The 22,349-nt window shown below is 59.2% G+C and overlaps 1 protein-coding gene across 11 annotated transcripts in view; it reads left to right on the forward strand.

Moving 5' to 3' along the window:
* Positions 1–21,139, forward strand: part of LOC130875466 (megakaryocyte-associated tyrosine-protein kinase) — a 29,800-nt gene extending 8,661 nt beyond the window's left edge. For 7 of the 11 annotated variants that reach the window (XM_057771314.1, XM_057771310.1, XM_057771311.1 and 4 more), the window contains 26 exons: positions 1,156–1,335; positions 1,831–2,017; positions 2,686–2,831; positions 3,514–3,633; positions 4,210–4,349; positions 5,207–5,339; positions 6,099–6,277; positions 6,865–7,039; positions 7,764–7,902; positions 8,697–8,791; positions 8,882–8,977; positions 9,328–9,439; positions 10,017–10,114; positions 12,076–12,306; positions 16,891–16,950; positions 17,563–17,676; positions 17,759–17,874; positions 17,961–18,180; positions 18,466–18,559; positions 19,180–19,245; positions 19,679–19,778; positions 19,874–19,958; positions 20,038–20,111; positions 20,205–20,400; positions 20,631–20,717; positions 20,800–21,139. In XM_057771314.1, coding sequence (XP_057627297.1) covers positions 1,156–1,335; positions 1,831–2,017; positions 2,686–2,831; positions 3,514–3,633; positions 4,210–4,349; positions 5,207–5,339; positions 6,099–6,277; positions 6,865–7,039; positions 7,764–7,902; positions 8,697–8,791; positions 8,882–8,977; positions 9,328–9,439; positions 10,017–10,114; positions 12,076–12,306; positions 16,891–16,950; positions 17,563–17,676; positions 17,759–17,874; positions 17,961–18,180; positions 18,466–18,559; positions 19,180–19,245; positions 19,679–19,778; positions 19,874–19,958; positions 20,038–20,111; positions 20,205–20,400; positions 20,631–20,717; positions 20,800–21,039 — 3,483 coding nt within the window. In that variant the 3' untranslated portion in view covers positions 21,040–21,139. The other 4 variants (XM_057771312.1, XM_057771318.1, XM_057771320.1 and 1 more) reach the window with 4 other exon arrangements.
* The last annotated feature ends 1,210 nt before the right edge of the window (positions 21,140–22,349 follow it).

Below are 22,349 nucleotides of genomic sequence, written 5' to 3' on the forward strand. Positions count from 1 at the left end.
CCAGGACTGTTACACAGAGAAATCCTGTCTTGAAATAACCAAAGTAAATAAAATAAAAAAGAAGAAAGAAAGCACTGAGAGGTGACCACAGAACGATTGTCTTGACACACACACCACACACAGATTTACACAAACATACCACACATGCACCCACACACACATACGCAGACACAATGGAGAGAGGAGAGAGCACGCTGAGGCCGTCTCCCGGTGGCTGAGGCTGTTCTGAGCCTGCCATTCTCCGGCCTCAGCACCTTCTTAGTTTTACCCCGAGTCAGCGGTGGTGCAGGCATGCTGTGTGTTTCTGGGGCCCTTGTCACTCGCCCGCTGCCACACTGGGCCGCATGGGCTGCGGCTGGCCTGTTTTTCATGATTCTAAGACCCGAGCCTGTTTCACTCACACGGGCTGAGCTGTCAGACCCTGTGGGCACTGACGCCCGGATGTGCATCTGATCTGCAGTTGTGGTTGCTCGTCTGTGAGAGCTCTGTGAGATCAAGGCTCACACGTGTGCAAGTGCCGCACTCTGCGTCAGCTCCGAAGGGGCTTTTTCTCCATGCTCATGTTTTCAGTTGCGTTTCTTTTCTCCATGTGAGTTTGTGCCTCTACGTGTGCCTGTCCATTAGGCAGGGGTCGGATCCCCTGGAGCTTTGCTCTAACCCCTGACTTCACCCAGCATCTATCTTTTTCTTTGTTTGTTTGTTTTTTAGTTGTTTTGTTTTAAGGAGGGTTTCACGTACCCCAGACTGGCCTTGAACTCACAACTGAGCTGAGGATGACCTTGAACTCCCGATGCCCCTGCCTCAGAGGAAAGGCCAACAACCCCACATCTAACTCCTGAGGTCCTGGGGATGAAACTCAGCCCTTTGTCACAAACTTCAGCCCCAGCCTGGAAATCCAGGTGTTGTTCGGTGGCAGCCCCCTGTTCCCAGACAAACCACCCAACCCTTGGTAAATATTTTCTTAAGAACCTGGTTGGAGTTTAGGTCAGGGAAGGGAGACGGTGATACAGCCTGACTCTTGTAATTTAATACCTCTCTTGGGCATAAGTGTTGGAGGAAGCAGGGGTCCTGTGTCCCTCTGAGCTCCCACTAGCCAGCTCTGCAGCCTGCAGATGATGACTGTGTGGTCACCCAGGCCACCTCGCTCTGTTCCAGACCTATCGGGATCACCTGGAAGGACAGAAGCACAGGAAGAAGCAGGCAGCTCAGAGGACAGGCACACAGCCCAGCGGAGGTCCACGAGGGGCCCAGAGCCTGCACTGCGGCCTCTGTGCTGTGTCCTGCACCGGGGCGGATGCCTATGCAGCTCACATGAGGGGAGCCAGGCACCAGAAGGTATGAGCCTCCCAAGCCTGCTGTGAGCTCTGAGCACATGCAGGTGTGGGGGGAGGGCACCTGGGGGGGGCATGCTGACTGAGCCTTTGAGCCTGTTCTGATGTGGCTGGAGGCAGCGACCTTAGGCAGTGGTACTGTGGCTAGAGTTTGAACCCAGGGCATGAGTGTGTTTGCGTTTGTCTCAGCTGGGGTCCCCCAAATCACGTATTCGTGCACACACTCACAGGCTACAGCTGGGGAGCTAGAGAGCTGGCTGCATTGGAGGTAGACGACGTTCAGTGGGAGCCAGCGCAGGTGGTCGAGAGAAAGAGGTGCCACAGCTGAGAAATGGGACTGCAAGCAGGAGGTGGCTCCGGGAGGTGTTTTAGCGTGGAGTTTCCCACAGAGTATAGAAACCAGGGTGCGGCCCCCACATTCCCTCCAGTAGCCAATTCGGTGTGAAGTGCCCTGTTTTCCAAACTCGCTCCTGACTGAGGGCTGTGGGGTCCATTGCAGGTCTTCAAGTTGCACACCAGGCTAGGGAAGCCCATTCCCTCTGAGCCCACGCCTCAGAGTGTCACCTACACCAGAGGCTCGGACAGCACCCCTGAAACCTCAGTCAAGCAGGAAGCTCACGGCAGTTACAGCTCACACACCTCAGGCCGGCCAGCACCAGCCAAAGGATCAACAGCTTCACGCAAGGGTACAGGTCTCTCCAGTTCCCTATATGTGAGCAGATGACCACGCCCCCAGCCCCTCACTGGGGATTCTAGGTGGGGCTACACCCTGGCCATGCCCCCAGCTTTTAGATATTTTTGGGGTGTTTTTGTTTGTTTTTCGGTTTTTTTTAGACAGGATTTCCAGGGTTCCTGGCTGTCAGAGTTCTTTCTGACTCTGTAGCCCAGGTTAGCCTTGAATTCAGATCCTCCTGCCTCTGCCTCCCAGTTGCTGGGATTAAAGACAGGTGCCACCCTGGCCATCTCTTGTTTCTGAGACAGGATCTCACTGTGTGGCCCATGGTGACCTGAAACTGGTGATCCTCCTGCCTCAAACTTATGAGCAGGGTGTGCACCACCAGCTCTGTGAAAACTTATTTTGACTAGAAAGCCACTGTCCTTGGGAGCTCCATGAGGTGACCTGCCCTCAGCAGACAGACAGTGGCCACTTGCGGAGCACCTCGCTTCCTTGCTCTGAGCTGTTCCCATGTAGCCTGGACATTCTACCTGCCCTTCTGTGGCTGCACGGCTCCATGTTGCCGCTGAGATCTTCCAGAGGAAGGAGGGGCTATTGCTCCTCTGCTTCAGGTTCCTGGGGCATTGTGGGAAAGAGGTGGGGAGAGCGTGGGTTGCAGCTGGTCATGGTTTCTGGCAGGGCCACCTGAACTGCAGACAGCACACAGCCGACCCGGAGAAAGGAGACCACCACACCCCAAGGCAGAGGCCACCAGGGGAGGGCCTGGGGAAGCTCCAGGGACCTATGGGGACATGGAGCCAGTGGGCACAGAGTATGTGGAGGAGGTGAGTGAGCTCCATGCAGGGCCACGGGCCCGAGACTCACCAGCCTCTTCTCATGTCCACTTTCCTTCAGGGTGTGCTAAGAGGGCCGGGGGCAGGAAAGCCTGTCAGGGTACCAGGACCCTGTCACCCAGCAGGCCAGGCTGTGGCACCTTGCACCTCAGTTGGCTTCCACACCCTGGCCTTTCCTGAAAGAATCAACCAGCTCCCTCCACCCTGAGGTCCTGGGACCTGCCAGCCCAAGGACAGCCCTTCCCGTCACTGCAGACACCCAGGGCAGACGGTTTCTTCACAAGCTTCTGCCCTGTGCAGAGCCATTTCCACTCACAGCTGGCTCCGTGGCACCTGCATGCCCAGATGTCACCTGTGTGGGTGTGTGCAGGGTGCTTCTGTGCCTTGCACTTTGTCTCAGCCGCTGGAGCCAGCTGTGGTGGCCTGCCGCTGTGACAGGGCATTAGACAGAAGTCATGGAGACCAAAGAAAGTGTCTGGCGCTCCACAGAGCATGATGGGGATGTGGACTCTGTCCTGGGGTAGAGCTGGGGGAGGAGGGGACCAGGCCAGGGGCAGAACCTGGGCTCCTGCCAGCCCCACTAGGAGGACCAGTGTCCTGGGTGTCTTGGTGCCCAGAATCCTCCAGGGTGTTAGGGCTGGCCAGTGGGCGGCTGAGCCGTGTTCTGTCCTAGGTGCGCAGCGAGGAGGGGAAGGTGATTCGCTTCCGGTGCAAGCTCTGCGAGTGCAGCTTCAATGACCGCAACGCCAGGGACATGCACCTGACCGGACGCCGGCATCGGCTGCAGTACCGGGTATGTCCGGCAGGGGCACCAGAGGCCGCCGGGACCACCCGGTGGGAGAGGACTGGGGTGCAGGAGGAGGGTGGGCAGACACGTCATTAGCTTTCTTCTTCACCAGGAGTCTTTCTCCTTGGCCACGCAGGAGACTGCAGATGTTCAATGCCAGGGCTGAATGAGAACCAGCCTGTGCTTAGCTGCTGCAGCTCCTCAAGGGCTCAGTGTTTCTAGTCCCTCAGTGAGCACACGCGGCTTGAACTTGGACAGATGGAGCATGCCCCTTGGTGGCTCCCTGTGGAGCTGCGCTCCTGAGCCCACCAGTGCTCGGTACGCCGTACAGTGTGAGCAGGAGTAGCCCACACCTCCAGTACCTTGTCAGGACCTTTCCCAAAGCACCTGTTTTGGCTGCTGTGGCCTGCATGTCACTTGCTGTCTCCACAGCACACTTCCCTCCATTGCTCTGTGGGAGGGGCAGCTCTGTGAGAACAAGCAGCTGGTGAGTGTTAGTTGGGGCCCTCTGTGCCCATGAGGTGGCCCCTGCATCAGTCCGTCCCCTCTAGCGGCATCACCTGTCTGGCTTTGCTTTTGCAGAAGAAAGTGGACCCCACACTTCCGGTGGCCACCCGGCCCAGTGGCCCCATGCAGAGGGTGCTGGTCAAGAGGCTGCAGCGGCAGCGGCAGCTGGCACAGGCAAGACTAGAGGATGCACGGCACTGGAGCTCTGAACTAAGGTGACCATGATGTCCCCTCTGACCTCCTCACAGTCCTTCAACCTCTGATGCCCCCTGACCTCTGATGTCTCTATGTCCCCCAACCTCTGATGCCCCCTGACCTTTGATGTCCCCAACCTCTGATGCCCCCTGACCTTTGATGTCCCCAACCTCTGATGTCCCCTGACCTCTGATGTTCCCATGTCTCCTGACCTCTGATGTCCCCATGTCTCCTGCCCTCTGATGTCCTATGTCCCCTGATCTCTGATGTCCCCCAACCTCTGATGTCCCATGTCCCCTGTCCTCTGATGTCCTATGTCCCCTGATCTCTGATGTCCCCCAACCTCTGATGTCCCATGTCCCCTGTCCTCTGATGTCCTGTGTCCCCTGACATCTGATATCCCCCGACCTCTGATGTTCCTATGCCCCCTGACCTCTGATATCCTAAGTCCTCTGCCCTCTGATGTCCCCCGACCTCTGATGTTCCTATGCCCCCTGTCCTCTGATGTCCTAAGTCCTCTGCCCTCTGATGTCCCATGTCCCCTGTCCTCTGATGTTCTATGTCCCCTGACCTCTGATGTCCTATGTCCCCCGACCTCTGATGCCCCCTGACCTCTGATGTCCTATGTCCCCCGACCTCTGATGCCCCCTGACCTCTGATGTCCCCCAACCTCTGATGTTCCTATGTCCCCTGACCTCTGATGCCCCCATGTCCCCTGATCTCTGATGTCCCCGTGCCCCCCGACCTCTGGCATCTCTGCATCCATCCTGCCTCACTCTTTAGACCTTCTGTGTGGTCACCTGGGCCCTGGGGCTGGAGTGAGTCTGTGGGGTTCTCTGGTGATCACAGCCCTGTGTCCTCCCACATCTGGCCATAGACAGCAAGAAGAAGAGAACAGGGAGCTTGAGGAGCTCTCCCAGCCCCAGATTGAAGAGCAGTCACCCACGTCACCCGCCTGGGCCCTGCCAGTTCCCACTGCCAAGCCAGGAATGGCCACCACCCGGCGCCAGGTAGGTGAGGGGGGCTGATGTGCCGGTCCCCACCAGGCCTCAGGAGCCCCTCAGGGGCACAGGACCATGAAGACTACCCAGTATGTGGGTTCAGCATGGCATGTCTCTCCCACACCATGGCTTCCTCCTGTTCTCCACAAATGTCCATCCTTAGGCTGAATAGGGACCTGAGTCTGGCCTCTTGCTTGGGGACAGGCCCTGTGTGGCCTCTGGCCTGTGAATGGCAGAACATTGCCAGAGAAGAGCTGTCCCACCCAGACCCCGGCCCCGGCATGTGTTCCCTTGTGGGAGCTGCTCAGATGCTGGCCACAGCCAGCTCCCGCCTGCCAGGGCTCCCTGCAGCCTGCCTGGCCTTGCACCCTCTCTGCGGTCCTGCCAGGGCTCCCTGCAGCCTGCCTGGCCTTGCACCCTCTCTGCGGTCCTGCCAGGGCTCCCTGCAGCCTGCCTGGCCTTGCACCCTCTCTGCGGTCCTGCCAGGGCTCCCTGCAGCCTGCCTGGCCTTGCACCCTCTCTGCGGTCCTGCCAGGGCTCCCTGCAGCCTGCCTGGCCTTGCACCCTCTCTGCGGTCCTGCCAGGGCTCCCTGCAGCCTGCCTGGCCTTGCACCCTCTCTGCGGTCCTGCCAGGGCTCTCTGCAGCCTGCCTGGCCTTGCACCCTCTCTGCGGTCCTGCCAGGGCTCCCTGCAGCCTGCCTGGCCTTGCACCCTCTCTGCAGTCCCGCCAGGGCTGTCTTGTCCTCAGCCCACCCTTGATGGGCGTAGTTCTCCCCACAGTCGGGGCGCCGGCCAGAGAGCAGTGACGATCGGCATGTCATGAGCAAGCATGCCTCCATTTACCCCACCGAGGAGGAACTGCAGGCCATCCAGACGGCTGTGTCCCACACAGAACGAGCCCTCAGACTGGTATCGGACACACTGGCCGAGGAGAGCAGCCAACATGGGTTAGTGCTACGCCAGAGGCCATGGATGCCACAGGGTTAAAGCTCTGTCCCACCTCCGTTGTCTCCCAAGGCTTCTGGTGGAGAAAATCCCTCCCACCCCCCATGTGTAGGGGTTGGTGAATCCAGCACTCAGGAAGCTGAGACAGGAGGAATGCTGTGAGGGTGAGGTCAGCCTCCACAGTGAACCCTTGTTTCAGATATAGATAGGTAGATAGATCATAGATAGATAGATATGTAGATAGAGATAGATCATAGAGAGGTAGATAGACCATATATAGGTATATATGTAAATAGATAGATAGATATGTAGATAGATCATAGATAGGTAGATATGTAGATAGAGATAGATCATAGATAGGTAGATAAATGAATCATAGACACACAGTTAGATCATAGAGAGGTAGATGTCTGACCTCTCCAGTGATGGGATTGCTTGCATGGGCTGAGGGATGAATACTGGGGATGGAGGTGTGTTTCATTTCCTATCAGCCAATGTCTGCTGTAGAGAGGCCTGGTTCCTGGCACTCAGGAGTACAGCACCCTCCCATCTCTCCCTGCTGACGTGTGCTGCTTCTCTGTCTCCTCAGCACCCTGGCGCCTCCACCACCGCGGATGCTCAAGGGTGTGGTGCGGGTTGGCATCCTGGCCAAGGGCCTGGTCTTGCGAGGGGACCACAGTGTGCAGCTGACCCTGCTGTGCTCCAAGAAGCCCACGCACTCCCTGCTGCAGAGGATCAAGCAGGAGCTGCCCAGAGAGCTGTCGGTAAGGGCAAGGCTGGAGAGACGGCAGAGAGCCCACAGGGCTGGGGTGACACCATCGTCTCGCACACACGTGTTGGCGTCTGAGTTCCAGTGCACGCCTTTAATCCCAGCACTCGGGAAGCAGAGGCAGGATCTCTGTGAGTTCAAGGCCAGCCTGGTCTACAAGAGCTAGTTCCAGGAAGGCAGGACTACACAGAGAAGCCCTGTCTTGAAAAACCAAAACAAACAAACAAAACAAGAAGGAAAAACAATTGAGAAACACTCTGACTTCAGTCTCTGGCCCTGACATGCACAAAAGAGGAATCAGCCACACACCTGTCATCCCAGGAGCTGAGGCAGGGGGATGACAAGCTCTACCCAGGGCTGGGTCGGTAGCTCAGTGGTGAGCACTCTCAGGTGCAAGGCTCTGGGCTCCATTCCCAGCACTGGCATGTACACGCACAGACAGGCGCACACACAGTTGCGGCTGTGCACCACAGGGTGACTGCCTGTGAAAGGCTGTTTCCTTCCCGTTCTGCCGTTCAGCCGCTTTCCTACTAAGTCGCTGTCCTGTGTGCAGCGGTGCCCTTCGCCACAGAGGCTCCTCAGCCTCCCTGGCGGGTCTCAAGCCGCCCAGGCCTTCCAGCGCAGGGCTGGCCCTGGCAGCAGGCACACTAGGTGGACAGACGGGCACACAGGCAGTACCGTTCTCTGTGTGCACGGGGCTCCTGTCATGTTTACCCCAGACAGTGGCAGAGGACAAGTACGAGGTCTCATCTGACCGCGACGCCAACATCGTTATCTCAGCCTGCGTGGAGCCAGGGGTGAAGGTCACTGTGTCCGCCACCTCACCTCTGATGCGCGAAGACCCCTCTGTAAAACGAGGTACATCCCCAACTTCCTGTGCTAGGTCTCCAGGGCACAGCAGACACACCCTGCCCTGGGCAGGACCCCAGTGGCCTCACTAGCTCTGGGTCACACATGGTCACATGGGGTCACACGGGGTCATGCAGGGTCACATGGGGTCCTGTAGGAGCAAATCTGGGGCAGTCAAGCTAATAGCTAACCCTCTGGACCTTTGCACGTGCTCGGAAAAGTCCTCTCCTACTGAGCGCACCTCTCCATGGAGTTTAGGGACAGGGCCTCTCTGTGCAGCCGGGCCCAGGCCTGAGACCTGCAGGCTGTCACTACTTCAGCATACGGTCGTGTACAGTAGTGACCCAGCTGTAGGTGCGGGCACGGTGTCAGCGTGCACAGTAGTGACCCAGCTGTAGGTGCGGGCACGGTGTCAGCGTGTACAGTAGTGACCCAGCTGTAGGTGTGGGGCACGGTGTCAGCGTGCACAGTAGTGACCCAGCTGTAGGTGTGGGGCACGGTGTCAGCGTGCACAGTAGTGACCCAGCTGTAGGTGTGGGCACGGTGTCAGCGTGTACAGTAGTGACCCAGCTGTAGGTGTGGGGCACGGTGTCAGCGTGTACAGTAGTGACCCAGCTGTAGGTGTGGGGCACGGTGTCAGCGTGTACAGTAGTGACCCAGCTGTAGGTGCTGGCACGGTGTCAGCCCTTTATCCCAGTGCTCTGGAGGCTGAGCAGAGAGGCCTGGGAGCTGGAGCCCAGTGTGCAGTGCAGAGGAACAGGGCCACCCTGTGAGGCAGGGACTCAGTGTCCTGTCCCTTATAGGACTGCAAGACTCTCTGCCTGACCCAGAGGATGTCCTGGACAGGGAACGGTGCCTTGAGACCCTGGCCGCCCTCCGTCATGCCAAGTGGTTCCAGGTCAGGACCTGGGGCGGCTGAGGTGGGGACAGTCACCAGCCACACTTTGTCTCAGAGTCCCACTGACCGCCAGTGTGTATCCTCCCCAAGGCTCGAGCCAGTGGCCTGCAGCCGTGTGTGATTGTCATCAGAGTTCTGCGGGAGCTGTGTCGCTGCCTGCCCCCCTGGGGGGCCCTGCCCGCCTGGGTAAGGCCGCAGGGGACAGTGAAGAACCACAAGTGGGGGTCCAGCGTGTTCTCCTCTCAGTGCCCGACTAACCCAGAGTGGGTCACTGTCATGTTTTACAGTCGCCTTAAATGCCAAAATGGCGGGGGGGTGAAGCCCAGACCCTGCAAATGCAGGTGTCCCAGGGAATATACTTGCTTCACAAGAGCCGTCAGCATCAGGGCAGGAGCCAGGGCGCCCCTGGAACTCGAGAACGCTCATATCCTCACAGACACATACTCCAGCATGGCCTTGTTCACCAACCCTGCCCCCTTCCAAGCTACAGTGTGTCCTGTCGTGCCCTCCACACCATGGCCCTGTGTCCCCTTCAGGCCATGGAACTGTTGGTGGAGAAGGTTCTGAGCAGCGCACCCCGGCCCTTGAGCCCAGGGGATGCCATGCGGCGGGTCCTGGAGTACGTGGCCACAGGCGCGCTCCTGACAGGTCAGTGATGGGACAGGCGTGGGCGGGAGGCTAGGCTATGGACGGCAGATGCAGCAGCCATCCACATCCACGTACAAGAAGAGAGGTCATCTACACACGCTGGAAGAGTAGCACAGGGGCAGAGGTATGTCGGCATCCTTTAGGGACTCCGCGGTGACCATGGCGCCACACCGTGGGCTGGGCTGCGGCTCATCTAGTGTCCCCGGAGCCCCTGGATCTCACCCCAGCACTGCACAGTCCAGGCCTGGTGGGCAGCTGCCACCCCAGCACTTGGGATGAGGCAGGAGGGGCCGCAGTGCCCTCCGAAGGGACAGAAGTGGGCCCCGAAGGGTGATTCTGGGTGGGAAAAGAGGGCCAGGGGTCAGGCCCGTCCTGTGGGCTGTCACACAGGCTGGGGCGTGCTTACCCACACAGGGACAAAGGGGCCGTAGGGGACCCATACAATGTGCCCAGGCTGTATGTTATCGAGGCAGACCTGGCCCAGTGTGGCCCATGGGTCGCTGCAGGCAAACACAGACTACAAGTGAAATCACCCCGCTAGTCCCTCACAAGGGTGTCCACCTTCTCCCTGGTTCAGATGGCCCGGGGCTGCAGGACCCCTGTGAGAAAGGCCCACAGGATGCCCTGGAGCCCATGACCCCACAACAGCGGGAAGACCTGACGGCCAGTGCTCAGGTACACGGGTCCCCATCCTCCTCCTGCAGTCTGGACTCAGGAATGGGGCTGGGAGTGACAGACAGCTCCAGAGAGCAGCACTGAGTGGCCTGGGCCACAGAAGTCCAGGGCTCCACTGTCCTACACGGAGCTCTAGGCTCCATCCTGGGCACGGGGTATGAAGGCAGGAGGTGCAGAAATTCAAGGCTATCCTTGAATTTATATAGAATTTGTATAGAAAGTTTGAGGTTAGCCTGGGCCTGGTGTCAAAGAAAATACCTCAGCCACACATACCCACAGTCCCACACACTGCCACTTTCAGAGGAGTCAGGTATCTTGCACGGAATTCAAGGTGGGGTCCCAAGGGCTCCAGGCCAGCCTGTGCCAGCAGCCAGAGGTGGCATTCCCCAGGCTGCATGCCTGTCTCCAGAAACTGTAACAGGGACAGAACAGCCCTGCTCCCTGGTCCCTGCAGTGGGCAGGCCTGACAGGACCCCGCTGTCCACAGCGTGCCCTGCGTCTCGTGGCCTTCCGGCAGATACACAAGGTCCTTCACATGGAACAGTTACCTCCGCGGACCAGATTTGGGGCCCGGGCCCGGAAGAGGATGAGGGAGGCTAGTCAGGCCCAGGAGGGCTCTGGGGAGAAAAAGCGGGGCCGGCAGGGCACGGCAGGGCTGCCCTGAGCCAGCATCACCACAGGCCTGAACCTGCTTGGGCCTCCTGGGTCTGTAGGCTTGTTCACATGCTGTGGGCCCTGTGGTGACCCCGTGCCATGGCTCTGTCATCCCCACCCCCAGGCAGCAGTGACTTCCACTCCTTGATACTAATCAATTTGAAACTCCCTTGATGTCACATGAAGTAGGTGGGATCTGAATCACTTCCTTGAAATGCCAGGAAGGGTGGCCTGGAAGATTCTACAAGTCACAGAGCTGGGGTGGAGGAGCAGAGAGCACAGAATGGGATTCCCCAGACCCCAGACCCAATCCTGTCCTCCACACAGACTCCAGCTCCACCCCAGCGGCGAGTCCTATGGTCCCTGGGACGCTGTCCCCCACAGTGGAACCCAGCCCCAGTCACTGAGTGCCTTTGCAGATAGGGCCCACTCCGCCCCAGGTCACCCTGTGGACCCCTGAGCCCCCGGGACTACCTGAGGCTTCAACCCTGCTCCATTCTGCCTGTGACTTTTAAAGGCACAATGCCTGGAGTCTGTAGAATCATCCAGAACTTGGCCGGGGTGGGTAATAAATCACATCTGCCTGTGTGCCCTGTGGCTTTCGTGTCCTTCACTCTGGGGTGGGGGTGGGAGTGCCCACAGGCCTCAGTCTCCCCCCACCAGGCTGCCTCATGAGCGCGGGCAGATCTCCGCCCGCCCGGGAAGGGCCTGGTCAGGAGCAGAATGCTTCCTGGAGGAAGTGCCGCGGAGCGCAAGGCCCCAGGCCTTGGGAAAGTCTCCCAGTTTCCCTCTTCTCCCTGAGCGCCCTCCTCCCCGTGGAACCCCGAATCTAAGCTCAGCCTCCATGAGAGCAACCCTCCAGTGTGCGAGACCAGTCGTCCTTCCTCCCAGCCTCCGCCTCCACACTCCACCCTCCCCCGCCCTGATAAGGGTACAGCGCGGGCAGCGTCCTTATCAGACAGAAAAGTGTACAGGCTGGGTCCGGCTGAGCCAGGCACACACGGGTAGCCAAACCAGGAAGCCTCTTTCTGGTGGCGCTCAGCCTGCAGCTGGCTCACGGGGACAGTGCTTCACAGCTGGGCGAGCTCACAAGTGGAGGGGACTGGTGGCTGCGACCTTGGTCTAGGCTCAGTGCTGGGAAAGCACTGCGCCCCACCGCTCCACGCTGAGCCCCTCCGTCAAGCCCACCCGTGTCTCCCTGGGAAGGCAGATGAGTCCACGCCAGGTGACAAAGAGTTAAGTCGGACCCGCCTAGCAACCCCAAACCACGGCGCTTCCGCGACAAATCCAGCATTTGGTGATTTCAGTCCAGATGGAGTCCTGTTTGGGCTGTGCAGCTCCTGAAGCCTCGAAGAGCCGCAGCAACTGATCGGCCCGCCCAGGTCCTGTCCCCGCGGGGCAGGGGACCCCGCAGCAGGTCGGCCGAGGATCAGGGGCACAAGGCTGGGCCCCAGACAAGGCAGGAAACCGAGCGCCAGGGTATTGAGGGAGAGCTGGACCCGGGCTGCGGATGCAGGGGAGCGTTGCTAGGAGACAAGGTGAGTGTGGGCCGGTGACGCGTGCGTGTGGGCGGGCCGCGGTCCAGGCAGGAGGGGTTGGGGAGATGGCTGCCTGCAGGAGGTCACTGCTGACCTCAGGAAGGGCGATGATCACCAGGGCTCGAAGTAAGAGCCAGCCGGAGGACGGGTGCTCCTCAGGAGGGGGATCACAGCCCCCTACGGGCCTCGCCCGTCCCATGTTCGCTGACGTTTTGAAAATAAAACGCTGCGTGATTGTCACTGGCCAAGGAGACACCAAAGACTTCTCTAAGGAACGAATGGGCACACATGGCGTGGTCCAGCCACTCGCTGGAATATTATACAGCCACGAAGGGCATTCTGACCCCTGCTCGAATGCAGGTGGCCCTGGAGGACATAATGCCCAGTGACATGGGCCACACACCACAGGGTTGGTGTCATCAGACCCACAGAGATAGGAAGTGGTTCAGTGAGGGCCCTGGGCAGGGGAGGGCATGGAGTTAGTGTGGGGTGAGGAGACAGTTCTGGACACAATGGTGCCAGTGGCAATGGGAGTGAGCGCGCCGTGCTGCATGCGGAACTGAGATGGGGAAAAGTGGCTTTCATGTCACAGGCATTTGTTAAAATTTTGGATATTGCCGGGCGGTGGTGGCGCACGCCTTTAATGCCAGCACTTGGGAGGCAGAGGCAGGCGGATCTCTGTGAGTTTGAGGCCAGCCTGGTCTACAGAGTGAGTTCCAGGACAGGAACCAAAGCTACACAGAGACCCTGTCTCAGACAACAATAAAGTGTATCTGTGTGCACGCGTGGTGGTTGTGTGCATGTGTGCGAGGCTGTGGTCAGAGACCAGCCCTCGGGAGTCTCTCTTCATGGTGTGTGTCACAGAGAGTATATGCAGGCGTGGGACAGCCTCGCCCTCTGGGTTCTCATTCCTGCTCCGTGTCCTGGTTTTTGGACATGCGGTGAGGGTGGGTGGCCTATGAGCATATTATTTTAATCTCTGTTCTTCAGCTGACACGACAGGAAGCCAGCTCCTATTGCCAGTCCTTGTGGGTTTTGTGTAGTATGGCCAGGAGTCCTGAGCCAGCCTGGGCTACACAGTGGAACCCTGCCATAAAAACTAAAAAAGGATGAGCCAGCCTGGGCTACACAGTGGAACCCTGCCGTAAAAACTAAAAAGAACGGTAGAGGGTGAGAGCAGCTGGGCCTCAAAGAGAGCAAGGGTCATTTCCCCGCAGGAAGCCTGGTCCTTCCCTGAATCTGGGAGTCCCCTAGCATGAGAAGCACCAAGCAGAGCTAATTTTAAAGGCGTGTTAATTGGGGCAGCAGGTTCTGGCCAGGGATGCAGGCTGCAAGGGAGCTATCTCCGTGGCAACTGAGAAGCCTAAGTGTCCCCAGTGCCTTGACTGATGGCGGTGAGTGCCAGGGCCTCAGTTTCTCCATCCACAAGATGGGCACAATGCCTGCTCCCTGCACAGCTCTGAAGGTAGTGGCTTTATAAAAATCCATTTGGAGAGCCGGGCATGGTGGCACATACCTGTCATCCCAGCACTCAGGATGCTGAGGCAGGAGCATGGCTAGTTCTAGGATAGCCTGGACTATGAGTGAAAGTGTCTTAAAGAGAAGTGTTAGGGCATTTTCTATCTGTTCTTTAGACAGAGACTCACGTAGTCATCCCAGGTAGCTGAGGCTGACCTTGAACTCCTGACCCTCCTGCTTCAGTCTCCCCATTACTGGAATGACAGGCGCATACCACCACACCTGGTCTAGAGTCCAGGGCTTCGTGCACACCAGGCGAGTGCTATGCCCGTGAGCCCAGCCCCAGCCTCCTGCGGCACGAAAAACATGCTTAAACACATTCAGGTCCCACGTCAAGTGTCCAGGGCTTCGCAGGCTAGGGCTACGGTCAACAGTGCCACGTGTGGACAAGAACTTCCTGGCCGTGGTGTTTCCTCTGCTCGGTCTGTGGCTCAGCACGTCTATTTCAGGCAGCTGTGACGGCTTACCAACGAAAATGGATCCTTAGTGTTCCTGGAATCTCTGCCACGGGGCCCCCAGTGAGAGGGTAACCACACCTCAGATCCCCACCCAGCTCTGCCAAGACCAGAGTGCCCAAAGCCACTGATGGTGGGGCCTCCTGCCTCAGGCTCCCCTAACCCAGAGGGACAGTACTGTTATCATTTAACACGTAAGCCCATAAGCTTTACTTTTTTTTCTTCCAACAAGGTCCCCGGTGGCCCAGCCTGGCCTCAGGTCGACTCCATAGCTGAGGTTGACTTTAACTCCCTTCCCCGTTGCTTCTACCTCCTCAGTGCTGGGGTGACAGGCCTGTGACCACAGTGTGCCAGCTACTGAGCCCCCAGCCCCAGGCCTGTCTTCTGCATCTTTGCCAGCTGTACCAGAGAAAACATCTGGACAAAGTCCATTTGGCAAAGCAACCAGGGAGGCGGTCAAGGCCAGCAGCTCACAGCACTACGACCTCCATGCTGCAGCCACGGCCCCTCAGCCTGGGCCTCCACTCCCCGCTGCGCTGTGAGCCAGGCTCCTCCTGCTGTGGGGGTGCTCCAGCCTCGGGGTCGGCCTGTATGGCCCAGTACCGCATGAATGGAACCTGTGCAGGATGGGTCAGATCTGATCAGAAAGCAGCCGGTTACCACATAAGCTCGGACCACGGCTGCACCAGTGGGTATCTCCTGCAGCGTGGGAGCTGCGTGACAGCGGCAGTAGGGAGGAAGTCTCCGGGTCAGTTCCTGTGACTCAGACGTGTGGTGTCTTCAGCAATGAGGGTCACCCAAGAGCAGAAGTTGGTTTGCAGTCTCTGGTCCTCCCTGGCCCGTGACTCCCCAGGTGGGCACCCACACCTGGCTGGAGACCTGTGGCTGTGATCTCACAGCCATCCGTGAGGACACGTTTGTCCAGACTTGTCCGATACTCCTGAGCCGCCCCCAACCCACCCCGCCCTCTTTTTAATTAGTTAAATAGGTTTTATTTTATTTGATTCGGCTTTTGTTTGTTTGGTGTTTTTTGTTGCTTTTTTGTTGTTGTTCTTTTTTTGTTTTTTTTGTTCTTTGGGTTTTTTTTTTTTCCAGTCAAGGTCTCGCTGCTGTCACGTAGCTCTCTAGCCCAGGCTGGCCTTGAACTCACAGAGATCTGCCTGCTTCTGCCTCCTGAGTTCTGGGGAAACATTCGAGAGCCCCACAGCAGGAGGAGCCTGGCCTTTCTGAACGACTTGAATGTGCGTGCGCCAGGCTCACAGCGCAGCGGGGAGTGGAGGTCCAGGCTGTGGGGCCATGGCTGCAGCGAGGAGGTCGTTGTGCTGTGAGCTGCTTGCCTTGATCGCCTCCCCACACGGGGAGCTCCTTCCTATTCCTTGTACTGGCGCGTGCGCGAGCCGTTCCTTGCTCCTAGCCTTTCCGGAGTGGTCTACGGAAGGCCGGGACTCAGCGGGGACCCAGAGAACATCGGGCACCAAGCACCCGGCACCTAGCATCCCGCCCGGGAGGCGGAGCGGGAGGAGGCGGTAGCGCGGCCCGCAGTGCGGCCGGCGCTAGGACCCGCAGGGGCTCTAAGCCGGGTCCCCTCCATCCTCGCCCCAAAATGAGGAAGCGGAGCAAGTTGCTCCGAGTTGAGCCTTGGGGCGCACGACCCGCTGGCAGGCACCCTCCCGGGGTTGCGCCCTGAGCAGGTGAGCGCGTGCGCGCGGGTGGAGAGGGGACGCCCCTCAAAACGGTCCTGGACCCGGGGACGTCAGGTGCCAGGGCTGGGTATTTTTTTTTTTTCTGGGTGCGGCGTGCGCGTCTCTGAGTGCGCGCGCCCTGGTGGTCACTGCAGGGCCCATGTGTGCTGCAGACACACGCACAGGTGCCCGCGTCTAGCCGGCACCCGTGTTTAGCCGGCACCCGTGTCTAGCCGGCACCCGTGTCGCGCGCACACGGATGGCAGGGTGGCATCTGTGCCCAGATGCACGTGCGCCTCCGCCTGCGCGCAGCTGCCCTGCAAAACCCACTGAGCCCGAGGCCAGAAGCTCACCCCAACCTTCTTCTGCCCTGGCCTCTGCCAGCCACCAGCTGGGTACCCCAGCAGTAACTGCCCTGCGCTCTCCACGCTGGGGTCGTGTGGGTCCTTCCAGATGATTCCTTAGTGACCCCTGGTGACCTGAGGAGCCACGTAGGTGCCCGGCCTCCCCAGACTCCACCCAGGGTCAGATTCCCAGGAATGACCTTGAGTCACCGCCCCTGCCCACGGCCCAGGAAAGAGGAAGCTGCGGGCCCAGCTCCTGGCACCATCCTCCCCACACACAACCCTGGCTGCCACCAGAGTCATCGGATCCCTACACTCCTGCCGCTAGGCCTCAGTTTCCCTTCCGGAGCAATGGCAGGGCAAGGCTCCGGGGTCCCCTGGCTGGCCTTTGATGGCTGGGAGTCTAAGGACCTTCCTCGGGTAAAGATAACTTCCCAAAGCCTGGGCTGCAGAGGGGTCACTACCCAAGCCACCTGAGGGCTGATGGAGGGGGCTCTTTGCCTCTGGTGCTGCCTCCACCCGGCCAGGCCCAGCGGAAGGAACTGAACCTGGGGACATCTAAACATCACACTGACTCCTCCACAGGTGAGCCCTCGCTTCCTCCGAGCCTGGCACCCCTCGCCTGTCGCAGCTAGGATGCCAACCGTGAGTTACCAGACCATCCTCAACTGTCCTGGGGGAGGGCGTGCGCCCCGAGACAAGCTCCCACCCCTGACATTCCCCCAGGGACTGGGCCAGTCTGGCCACCCAGGCCTCTACATATGACTGTGATTCTGTTCCCTTGTCTCTGTCTCTCTCTCTCTCTGTGACTCAGTTTCCCTTCCATCTACTCCAAGTTTTTATTTATTTATTTATTTATTTACTTACTTACTTATTGTTTTATTTTGCTTTTGACACCAGGTCTCACAATACAGATGAGCCTGGCTTGGAACTCAGTATGTAGGCCAGGCTGGCCTCAAACTCAGAAATCCACCTGCCTCTGCCTTCCAAGTTCTGGAACTACAGGTGTGGGCCACCATCCCCAGAATTATTTTTTAGTTTTTTTGAGAAAAGTTCTCACTGCAGCCCAGTCTGACCTTTAACTGATCTGGAATCCTCCTGTCTCAGCCACCTGAGTGCTAGGCTACTGGCCCGTGTCTTCGCCATTCCCTTGTCCTGTCTTCAGCTCCCAGTTTCTCCCAGGTCTCCCTGTCCCTCCCAATTTTCTTCACAGCTCCCTTCTGTCCCTGACATCCTTGGCCTCTGTCTCATCCCCAGAGGCGCTGGGCCCCTGGGACTCAATGTATGACCAAGTGTGAGAACTCGCGCCCCAAGCCTGGTGAGCTGGCCTTTCGCAAGGGCGACATGGTGACCGTCTTGGAGGCCTGTGAGGTGAGAGGGGCGCTGAAAAGTAGTTGGGGTGCATTTAGGGGTGCCAGGACAGACTCCCTGAGCTCCTTCCCTCCCGGTGCAGGACAAGGGCTGGTATCGCGCCAAGCACCACGGCAGCGGGCAGGAGGGGTTGCTGGCAGCCACTGCTCTGCGCCAGCGGGAGGCCCTCTCTGCGGACCCCAAGCTCAGCCTCATGCCGTGAGTGGTGCCCTGGTGGGGTGGGTGGCATCAGGGCCCCAGCCGCCCTGCGCCACACTGTGTCCTCTTCCCGCGGGTCCCCACAGATGGTTCCACGGTAAGATCTCAGGCCAGGAAGCCGTGCAGCAGCTGCAGCCCCCAGAGGACGGGCTGTTTCTCGTGCGCGAGTCGGCTCGTCACCCCGGAGACTACGTCCTGTGTGTTAGTTTTGGCCGAGACGTCATCCATTACCGTGTCCTGCATCGAGACGGCCACCTCACTATCGACGAGGCCGTGTGTTTCTGTAACCTGATGGACATGGTGGAGGTGACCTGTGGGAAACCGCTGGAGCAGGACGGGTGGCAAATGGAGTGGGGGGGTCTCCAGGAGCCTCACTGTCCCTAGAACCGGGGTCACTTCTCCAGGGAGCCCCACGGGGACAACAACCGCCCCTCACCTCCCATTCTGCACCCCCCACTATTGCCATGGAAACCAGTCACCTTAGCCTGGTGCACGGTTAATTCTGTCTAACCCACTGTGGAGATTGTGGTGGGAGGAGTGAGGGACAGGGGGTCCCTGGAGGCAGAGGCTTATGGCTCCCACTCCCCACAGCACTACACCAAGGACAAGGGGGCCATCTGCACCAAGCTGGTGAAGCCCAAGAGGAAACAGGGTGCCAAGTCGGCCGAGGAGGAGCTTGCAAAGGGTATGGCAGTCACCCAGGAGAGATCTTCTCATACGCATCAGCCCAGATGCAACCTCAGCCTCCCACCTCTCAGCCTCAATCGCTCATCCTTAAGCCCCTGCCCGTGGCTTGGTTAAGCCCTAGAGTCTTCCAAGCCTGGCTGTCACATGTCTCCGTGGGGCCTGGAGGCCCAGAGACAAACCCAGGACAGAGCAAGGTGTCTGTCCTGCTAGACTCTTCAGAGCTGGGGACTGGAGAGCTTTGGGGGGAAGGAGGGGGCCTTTCAGAAGTAGGGTGTGTATAGAGTGCAAAAGCCTCTCAGAGACAAGATCAGGAATATTCCAGAACCCGTGTGTCCCCCAGAGGCTTGGAGGGGCCCAGGCAGCCACAGCCCCTATCCCTGAGGGAGGTCCTGAAGCCATGGCTGAAGTCTGGGGAACCCGGTGGGACTGAATTCTGATGACCTCCTGGACAGACTGTGGCTTGCAGGATTGTAACTGGCACCGGGGGTGGGGTGTCCGCCATACAGCCTTGGGGCAGCCGCTGGGTGGGCACTTGCGTAGCTCTGGGGATGTTAGCGCTCCACAGCTCACTAGACGCAAGCGGGCTGTGGCTCTGACCTGGTCTCTCTGCCCCTGCAGCTGGCTGGCTACTCGATCTGCAGCACCTGACTCTGGGAGCACAGATTGGAGAGGGGGAGTTCGGAGGTGAGGAGGGGGCGCAGAAGGCAATGCCGGCACCTCCCAGGCTGGACAGGTGGCTGGGCGCAGCCCCGCCCTCACCGCCTAGGAGCTCTGCTCAGAATGCCGGGACTTAGACCAGAGGACAGTGAACACGCGCGGTCACCATGCCTTGCCCGTCCCGAGCGGCTGGAAACTATGCAAACATGGGCAGGACCTGTGGGCTTGTCATGGAACAGAAATTTGAATTTGAATAATGAGACAGCCATTGTATTTGCATTATTTCTCTTTTGGGGACTGGGGATGGACCAAGGCCACGCCCCCAGCCCCTCACTGGGGATTCTAGGTGGGGCTCCACCCTGACCACGCCCCCAGCCCCTCACAGGGGATTCTAGGCAGGGCTCTCAGCAGGTCTGTCTGTCTTGCTGGTGGGTCCTGAGCTCTATCCCCTCCCACACAGCCGTCCTGCAGGGTGAGTACCTGGGGCAGAAGGTGGCCGTGAAGAACATCAAGTGTGACGTCACAGCCCAGGCCTTCCTGGATGAGACGGCTGTGATGACGTGAGTGGCCGGGTGGGGCTGGGTCCCAGGGTTGGGGTGCCGCTCTGTATTCACTTCCCACCACCCCCACCTCCCGCCCCGCACCGCGCCCCCAGAAAGCTGCAGCACAGGAACCTGGTACGGCTCCTAGGCGTGATCCTGCACCACGGCTTGTACATTGTCATGGAGCACGTGAGCAAGGTGTGTGGGGTGGCAGATGGGTGGATGGGCGGGGTGGCCCAACAGCCTGGAGACCCCCAGGTCCCTCCCCCCCAAACAGGGCAACCTGGTGAACTTCCTGCGCACGCGGGGCCGCGCCCTCGTGAGCACATCTCAGCTCCTGCAGTTTTCCCTGTAAGTGACATTCCTTCCGGGAAGGTAGGTCCCGAAGTCGAAGGGGGAAACTGAGGCCTGAGTGCAGGGTGACTGGGCCTTGTCTGTCCCTAGACATGTTGCTGAAGGCATGGAGTACCTGGAAGGCAAGAAGCTGGTACACCGGGACCTGGCTGCTCGCAACATCCTGGTCTCTGAGGACCTGGTGGCCAAGGTCAGTGACTTTGGCCTAGCCAAGGCTGAGCGGAAGGGACTGGACTCCAGCCGGCTGCCAGTCAAGTGGTCAGCACCTGAGGCTCTCAAGAATGGGGTGAGCAGTATTCTACCCCTGAGGTTTTGGGGTTCCTCAGAGGGAGCTTGATGTTGTGACTGCTGTGTGACCCCATGCACATCCCTTGATCTCTCTGAGCTTCAAGGGGAAATGGGTCCTCCAGTGAGCCCAGGGCTCAGGGCAGCCCTGCTGGCATGGACTTAGCATGGAGGGGAGTGTGTCCAGAGAGGCCGCGGGGCTCCTGCTCACCCTGACCTCTGCCCCCACAGCGGTTTTCCAGCAAATCGGACGTCTGGAGTTTTGGGGTGCTGCTGTGGGAAGTTTTCTCATATGGAAGAGCTCCGTACCCCAAGATGGTGAGCAGCGCCCTGGGAAGGGGCGCCCTGTGCATCCTATGTTGCTGACCTCCCACCCACGCTACACGCTCTGTGTCTGCAGTCGCTGAAGGAGGTCTCAGAGGCCGTGGAGAAGGGTTACCGCATGGAGCCCCCCGACGGCTGCCCAGCCTCTGTGCACACCCTCATGGGCAGCTGCTGGGAGGCCGAGCCTGCACGCAGACCTCCCTTCCGCAAAATAGCAGAAAAGCTGGGCCGCGAGCTCCGCAGTGCGGGCACCGCAGCTCCCATTGCGGGACAGGAAGTTGAGGGTTCAGCTCCCCCACGGAGCCAGGATCCCTGACCCTGAAGCAGGGAGCAAGAGGACACAGGTTCATGGTCACGGCACCAGGATGGGCCATTGCGCAGGCTCCGAAGTCCCTGAACCCCCAATAAAGAGTGATCGGAAGGACTGGTACATTTGTGTCTCTGTGAAGCCGTGTCCGCCTCGCCCGGGCCCCCTGCACTCGACTGTGGCAGGCCTCACCTGCCCCCACTGTCCTGAGTCCACACGATTATCGATGCCTGTGCTGTTGCCCCAAGTCCCTGCCTACTCTACCTTGTCCCTGCCAGCCTGTGAGGCCAGAGGCCTCTGGGGAATAGCTGGGCTGGGGATCTGCTTGTCATTGGGGCCTTGCCTCCTTCATCCTCTCTTATCTTCAGGGAATTCAGGGGCACCTGCTGGGAAGGGAGCCTGAGTCACTGCAGGCTAAGGAGGTGCTACAGAAGAGAGCCTAAAGGGCCCCCCCATGTAGCAGCACTAAGTTGGGGCGTTCAGATCACATCCCATCTCACGGTGTGGGGTGAATGAGGGGTGTCCATGTCACAGAAGGGACAGGTACCAGGACAGCAAGTCTCTTGCCCATAGAGGTGAGAGGGTGCAGAGGGGACCCACTTTCTGGATCCAAGGCCAAGGTGGTTTTCTTCCATGGGATTTCAGACATCAAAGTAGAGCCAAGCTGGGGGTCAAAGGCTGTGTCAGTAACATTGAGTGTAGCAGACAGAACGCTGTTTACCTTCACATCCCACTACCAACGAGGCCCGCGGCTCACACAACCACCCACTCCCACCTTCCAGACCCCCCTGCATGTCTCCGCCTCGCCACTCTTCCGCTCCTCCAACACAAAGTCATTCACCCACCCGTCCACAGGTGTGCACATACCACACGCTGTGCTGACACCAAGCAGTCATGGAGACACAAGATTTCCCTCTCAACTATGGAGAGCTCAGGAACTCACTCTGGCCCATGCTGGTGTTGCCATGCCAAGAGTACAGCAAACACTGACTAAGGGAAGGAGGAGGTCCAGGTGCTCCAGGCAGAGAGCACGGCCTGAAAGCCCTGGGCCAGGCTGGGTCCCCAGTGGAGGAGGGCTGGAGCCCATGCGGCTGCTGCCCAAAGCAGCAGGCAGGTGGGGGAATCAGGGAGACCAGCCTGACTCAACTCTTAAGTTTGCCACAAGGCGTTTGGGGTAAGATGGCTGTTGCCAAGAAAGGCTCCATAGACTCCTACTGTATAGGCAGGGCCTCACACCCCTCCAGTGAGGCACAGAAGGACAGCAGAACCACGCGATTGTCCCAGGGAGCAGGCCCTGTCACCTTGGTGTCTCTTTCCCC

This window comes from Chionomys nivalis, chromosome 6, assembly GCF_950005125.1.
Source record: "Chionomys nivalis chromosome 6, mChiNiv1.1, whole genome shotgun sequence".
Classification (NCBI taxonomy): domain Eukaryota; kingdom Metazoa; phylum Chordata; class Mammalia; order Rodentia; family Cricetidae; genus Chionomys; species Chionomys nivalis.